Here is a 7,500-nt window from a genome sequence, read left to right on the forward strand (position 1 = left end):
CCTAATATAAAACTGTCCTCTCTGCCCCCCTCAACCCTTCCGCTGAATGGCCGATCGCAGCTAAGAAGTGGTAGACATCCGGTAATCCCCGGCGGCATCGGCATAGCTGTTTGTTGTACGCCAGTAAATCCTTTTTTCGTATCGAAATCGGAATCATCGTACTCGTGCTGTCCATCGGATGGTCTTTTATGGTTTCTGGCTTTCGAAGAAGCCAACGGTGGTGCCCAGTAGCCCGCCACCGCGATGATCCGCGACCACGCAGGAATGCTTCGAGCAACGGGCGACGGCGCGTTCGGTTGCCGATTGAATGTCGAAGGTGATGCACGTGACACGCGGCCATCAAGAGAGAGATAGAGAGCGAAAGAGAGCGAGTGTGAGGATGTAGCGGATGGTTTGGGACATTTTTTTTTTCACCCCCTCAACCCCATCGCATCCCCACGAACATGATCTCTCTGTGTGCCTCGACGGTGTTGTGGCGTGCTGGGCCCACCGATTAACCCATCGATCGTGGTCCCATCAGGTGGTAGAAACGTTTAGCGGAGTGTTGCGTGAAAAAGTGGTATACGATCAGAGGCTCGATCGGGCGAGATAAACAGGTCCTTCGGAAGAGAAGCGAGGATAGATAAGGGAGATTGACAGAGAAGAGACGAGCAGAAGCGATCTTGACACCGAGAAGAGAAGACGAATAAAAGTGTTGGTTGTAAAAAACGTGAGGAAGAACGTGGTACGACTTGCGCTTCGAAAAAGGCTGAAATCAAAATTTACAGGCTTTTATTCTTTCTTCTTCGGTGAGGAAAAAGTGAACGTGATTACGAATCGTCGAGTAATGGCACCAAAAAAAAGGTTGGTGAAGCAGAACACATCTGTGTCGGAAAAGGCGTCGTCGGAAAAAATGCGAAATTTGGAAACAGAGGTTGCAGAATTGAAAGCGAAATTAGAAGCGACGACGGAGCAGAATCGCCCACCGATGACACCAGTGAGTGAAGAAATCGATAGGATGCAGCGGGCGTTGAATCATCCTGTGTGGGGACAAGAATCAGGTGAGGCAAATGAAGCGCAACACGTGCCGAACCTAACCTCATTGTTTGGCAACGTGCCGGTGCCCGATCATGTGCTGCAACGCGGAGAGCGATGCCCTACACCGGCCGAAAGAGAAGCAAGAAAGGCGATGGGAAGGGAATTGCCGACCTTCGACGGCAACCCGGCAGATTGGCCACTCTTCATCGGAACGTATATGCAAACGACGATCGCGGGGGCGTATTCGGCCAGAGAAAACATGATCCGCCTGAGGAATTGTCTGAAAGGAGCAGCGTTCGACGCGGTAGCTGGGAGCCTGATGTTGCCCGAAGCGCTGCCGAGAGTGATGGACACTTTAGAAATGTTATTCGGAAGGCCGGAGATCCTGATTCAAGCATTGTTAGAGAAAGTTCGGAAAGTACCGGCTCCGTGCGCAGAACGCTTAGAAACGCTGTGCGACTTTGCGCTTGCGGTGCGCAGTTTCAGTGATCATTTGATTGCAGCCGGACAAAAGGGCCATCTCGAAAACCCGGTCTTGTTGATGGAATTGGTAGAGAAGCTGCCAGCACACGTACGGTTGTCATGGGGCAACCACCTAACGGGATCGAAAACGGCAGCAAACCTGGCAAGCTTCAGTGAATTCATGTTTGACGTGGCGCGATCAGTAAGCAAAGTGACACTGTACGCAGGACACAGCAACCCGACGGTGAAGGGTGCCAACGAGAAGAGGCAGGTGAAAACGGTGGCAACGCACACCGAAGTGAACACGCCGCGCGGCGGTGACTGTTTTGTGTGCCGAAAACAAGGGCACAAGGTAACGGAATGCGACGAATTTAAGAAGATGAGCGTCGACGATCGGTGGAAGTCAGTGAGGGCCGAGCGACTGTGCTGGAATTGTTTGGGTAAGCATGGCCCCAGAAACTGCAGGAAGCAGAGTAGGTGTGGAATCGATGATTGTGGATACCGGCACCACCAATTGCTGCACGAGATTAGGGGAACCACGCCAGCACCGCTAGCCGCTCACCAGGTAGAGGATGGATCGTACCGCAGGATAGTACCGGTCGTATTGCACGGAGAACACGGTGAACTGGAAACGTTCGCGTTCCTGGACGACGGTTCATCGGTGACATTGGTGGAGGAAGAAGTAGCTACGATGCTGGGGCTAGAAGGAATAAGTAAAACGCTCTGCCTGCAGTGGACGGGAGGAGTGGTAAGAGAAGAAAATGATTCAAAGATGATAACTCTCTCAATTTCTAGGGTTGGAGGAAAGCGAAGGCAATCGCTGGAAAGAGTCCGCACTGTTAAGAAATTAGGGATATCGGCACAATCCCAATGCGCGAATGAACTGTGCAAGAAGTACGCACATCTAGCAGGTATTCCGCTGCCATCGTACCAGAAAGCAGTACCCACGATCCTGATAGGAGTGGATAACCTAGAAGTGATGCTACCCCGTAAACACAAGCTAGGACAGAGAGGGGAACCTGCAGCAGCTCGGTGTCAGCTGGGATGGTGTTTGTACGGCGGTAACGATATGGGAGCATTCGCGTCCAGCAATTACCACGAATGCGCGTGCAACGGGGATGAGATACACGAAATGGTGAGTCAACACTATGAACTCGAAGAGTTGAGAGCTACGGAATTACCTATGTCGCCAGAAGATACCCGTGCCATGAATCTGTTGGAAGCAACAACGAGAAGAGTAGGGCAACACTTTGAGACGGGATTGCTGTGGAAATGGGATAAGATTGATATGCCCAACAGCTACGAGGCTGCGATGCGCCGAATGGATTGCCTAGAGAGAAGGATGCGAAAAACCCCTTCACTGCGATTGAAGATTCAAGGGCAAATCGACCGGTATCTGGAGAAAGGATATGCGCGTAAGATCACTGACAACGAGATACGTGATGCTAAACCAGGACGAGTGTGGTACTTGCCACTTGGGATAGTAACGAACCAGAAGAAACCAGAGAAAGTTCGGCTAATCTGGGATGCGGCTGCGAGTGCCCACGGAGTGTCGCTAAATTCGTGCCTTTTGAAAGGGCCTGATCAGTTGGCGTCTTTACCAGCGGTGTTGATGCGATTCCGACAGTACGCAATAGGGGTTACGGCGGACATCAAAGAAATGTTTCACCAGGTACTCGTAAGGGAGAAAGGAGTCGAGTGCGTGTTAGTGGCAGCCAAATGTAAAGTAGCACCGTTAAAACCATTATCGATCCCTCGACTCGAACTGATGGCGGCCGAACTGGGAGTGAGACTAATGCACACTGTAGAAGACAGTCACGATGTTAAACCAGTGAGAAGAACGCTTTGGACCGATTCCGCGACGGTTTTGGGATGGTTGCGTGGGGACCCGCGTAAATACCGTCAATTTGTAGCAGTAAGAGTCGGGAAAATCGTGTCCAAAAGCGATGCAAATGAATGGCGTTGGGTACCGACGAGAATGAACCCGGCGGACACGGCGACTAAGTGGTCGAAAATACCCGACCAGGTGAGGGAAGAGTTGTGGTACACCGGACCGCCCTTCCTGAAAGAGCAAAAGGAAATGTGGCCGAAGCCCCGAAGCCAACAATGGGAAACTAGCGAAGAAATAAGACAGGCTTTGGTACATGAAGAAGTGACCCGACCCGAAACGGTAATTGACTTGCAACAATTTTCAAGTTTAAAGCGTTTGACGAACGTGTTAGCCTATATGTTGAGGTTCGTAAAGAACGCTAGAAACAGCAAAGGAAACAGAAACAGGTTCGTAAAGAGCGCTAGAAACAGCAAAAGAGTTCGAACAGCAAAGGTGGAGCCTTTACGATCTGACGAATTACAAAGGGCCACTGTTACACTCATACGCCAAACACAAAATGAAGTATTCGCGGCGGAGTTGGCCAGAATAGCAAATGCGAAAAGATTCGGACAGCTGAACGCAAAGGTCATTGTCGGAAAGACCAGTAAACTAGCTCAGTTATCGCCGTGGGTGGATGGAGATGGTGTGCTAAGGATGGATGGACGGATCACTAACGCGCCTAATGTGACCGAAGATACTAAACATCCCATCATCTTGCCGAGAAGGCACCGATTCACAGAATTATTGATACAAGATTATCACACGAAATATCGACATGCTAATACGGAAACGGTAGTAAACGAAATACGGCAAAAGTTCCACATTCCTCGACTGAGGGTAGAGGTGAGACGCGCGGCGAATAATTGCCAATGGTGCAAAGTTTACCGGGCCAAACCCCAAATACCAATGATGGCACCACTGCCAACCGAAAGGCTTGCATCCTACGAAAGACCGTTTACGCACACAGGACTTGATTTGTTTGGACCATTGCTTGTGATTCGCGGTAGAAGCAACGTGAAACGATGGGTTGCCTTGTTTACGTGCTTAACTATCCGAGCAGTACACGTAGAAGTGGTGCACTCGTTGAGCACTGACTCCTGCATAAAGGCGATACGACGGTTTATCGGTCGTCGAGGGGCACCTGCTACAATATACTCCGACAACGGAACTAACTTCCAAGGTGCAGAAAATCTGTTAAAACAAGAGATGGAGTTGGTAGCGACAACATTCACGAATACAAACACGGAGTGGAAATTTATTCCACCAGGGACGCCCCACATGGGGGGAGCATGGGAACGGATGGTACGATCCGTAAAAACCGCAGCGAGTACGGCGTATAACAACAGCCGTAAGTTGGACGATGAGGCGTTGATGACAATGATGGTAGAAGCGGAGGGGATAGTTAATAGCAGGCCACTAACCTATCTTCCTTTGAACTCAGCTGACAGCGAAGCGTTGACGCCAAACCATTTTTTATTAGGAAGCTCTAGCGGTGTGAGGCAACCGGCGAAGGACCCTGCCGATTCTGGCGCGGCATTACGGACAGCCTGGGGGCAGATTCAGTTGCAGCTCGACTTGTTTTGGAAAAGATGGTTAAGGGAATACCTTCCTACGCTTACTAAACGAACTAAGTGGTTCAAGGAAGTAAAACCTATCAAGCTAGGTGATCTAGTGTTCATGTATGATGAGAACAGACGGAATAGTTGGGAACGTGGCGAAGTAGTAGCGCTGAGAAAGGGTAGCGACGGTAGGGTTCGACAGGTGGAGGTGAGAACCGTGAAAGGCAATATTGTACGACGACCTGCCGCGAAGCTAGCCGTACTAGAAGTAGAGGAAAAACAAGAAGTGTAGAAGAGAATAGATACACTGGGAAGAAGGATAGAGAGGAATTAGAAAGGATGTAAAACCACGCTAGTAGGTGGTGTTACGAGAGGGGGTGTTGCGTGAAAAAGTGGTATACGATCAGAGGCTCGATCGGGCGAGATAAACAGGTCCTTCGGAAGAGAAGCGAGGATAGATAAGGGAGATTGACAGAGAAGAGACGAGCAGAAGCGATCTTGACACCGAGAAGAGAAGACGAATAAAAGTGTTGGTTGTAAAAAACGTGAGGAAGAACGTGGTACGACTTGCGCTTCGAAAAAGGCTGAAATCAAAATTTACACGGAGGGAGACAGAGCCCTCGGGCCCGATGGTGGAGTGTTGTACGGTCATTCATCCAATCTCCTCCCGTAGGAGACTGAAGTGGTGTTGGCCGATGTTGAGGTTGAAAAATGTTATCCGGTGATCGGGTTAGAGGGCCTTTCGGAACTGACACGATGGTGTGGCGGTGAAGGGGGTGATTTGTGAGATTGATGAAGAAGGCGATAATTGGCGACGGCGGCAGCGATTAAATAGTATGCAAGAGGTTCAATTTTCTATTTTTCATAAAAATGTTTGGAAATGAATTACGTTACCGGGGTTGTATAATCCGGGCTGAAGGTGGATTTTAACGTACTGTAATAATTTTAGCGTTGTAGATCCTGCTGCTCTCAATGCGACGTTTCACTGCACCGCTGAACACCTTGACCGTTTCCGCCGTTAAGGCACTGGCACGGCTATAGTGGAGGAACGGTTCATGATTGCTGGACGACTCAACATCACCTTCTGCAAAAGTGTACAGTGTTTTAAACAAAACAAAAAAGACGGCACACCGTTGTGCCATGATTCACACATGGGTGTCGATGATGCAGGTGATGGGGGAGAGGTTTGCGCGCGCTCGCGTCTAGTTAAAGGTGCTGCTTCGGTCAAACGATATAGGCTGTGTGCTACTTCCCCTTTCGTGACCAATCACCGTTGGTTGATCACTACCGGCGGGGGTGCACTACGGTGCGCATGTTGCCGGACTTACGGGCGGACGCGCTTACGCTAACCAGCAAATGGCAAACGATTAACCCGTGCGAGCCGAGCGACAGACACTTGTTTGTGGGTGATTAGTTTCAAATGTGACACATTGATTTAGGAAGCCCAGACTGGAGCACGAAAATAGCTTCTGATAAGGGATATCCGGTGCCCTGTTCTCGTCCTGTTAATTGTTGTTAAATTTATTATTTCGACAAGCTACATTTTCAATTCATCTATTCAGTTTGTATGAACTTCTTCCTGTAGTAACAAGTCTAGTACATACATAATTTAGAATAAGCAGAACAACAGCAACATATAGATTAGTATTGTTACAGAAACGCGGATAGTCAGATAGCCAGTTCTATTCCGGAATCTCAACCGCGATAAAAAGTACAGTCTGTGATGTAAATGCAAGCAGATAAGGTAGTCTTTAAATGCTTTCTTTGGATTTGCAGAACCACACAAAAAAAAAACAGAGTAGACTCAAGCTCATATCAACCTAATGACATTGATGCCGAAAGAGTTGATTTACGTTCGCAGGTGAAGCTCACTAAATTGGATAAAGCTGATAACGATAATGTTATCAATAATCCATGGCAAAACGTAATGAAACGAGTCAATTAAATGCGCTGATCACCGCAAACGAACGTCCTCGTCGGCACAACCACAGCTGAGATATCCACCCACCCACCAACTCACCCACTCACCATCGAGCTCGAATTGTACTGACTGCTCGAAACCGTTGCTAGCCAAGACACACTGGTTTAGCCGAGACACCGTCGATTGGTCACGCGAGAAGCCGGTGGCCGCTGTTTTGAATAATTTTTGGTCTTTATTGCATTAACTTTATTTAACTGTGTAGCGTTTCTTAAAGCTAAAAAAAGAACGCATCGATTAGATAACATTTATTTGCTAGATCACCTGACTCTTCGATGGTATTTAACGTAACGTGTTAATGTAATTGGTACGAATGAAGGACTTTTTCTACAAATTCGCTCATCGTAGCGCTTGAGCCTACCGGGTCATCACTACAGGCGCATTGGAGCATCGGTCCTACAGTTAAACATTCTAAACAATATACCATCCCTTCGCTATAGCTTATCACAATATCGTTACTAGAAAGAGATGAGGATAATTTACAAAAGTACATACTTCGGTCACCGGTGGTCACATCTCCTGCTGCTACTGTGCCTTCTGCTTATGCTCGATAGCTTCCGGTTTCGGCTGCACCTCAGGTACTGTGGCGGTCAATTCCGCCTGCTTCCGATAAT

At 48.7% G+C, this 7,500-nt stretch overlaps 2 protein-coding genes across 4 annotated transcripts in view; one reads left to right on the top strand and one right to left on the bottom strand.

Moving 5' to 3' along the window:
- Nucleotides 1–7,500, top strand: part of LOC126578498 (lissencephaly-1 homolog) — a 38,147-nt gene that overhangs the window by 19,227 nt on the left and 11,420 nt on the right. The gene's annotated exons all lie outside the window — the stretch shown is intronic.
- LOC126578500 (elongation of very long chain fatty acids protein AAEL008004-like) overlaps nt 7,412–7,500 on the bottom strand; it is a 2,679-nt gene continuing 2,590 nt past the window's right edge. Inside the window, exon 6 of the mRNA XM_050241122.1 lies at nt 7,412–7,500. This exon is cut by the window's right edge and continues 136 nt beyond it. Within this exon, the coding sequence (XP_050097079.1) occupies nt 7,412–7,500 (89 nt within the window).

The sequence above is a fragment of the Anopheles aquasalis genome, chromosome 3, assembly GCF_943734665.1.
Source record: "Anopheles aquasalis chromosome 3, idAnoAquaMG_Q_19, whole genome shotgun sequence".
In the NCBI taxonomy this organism is placed as follows: Eukaryota; Metazoa; Arthropoda; class Insecta; order Diptera; family Culicidae; genus Anopheles; species Anopheles aquasalis.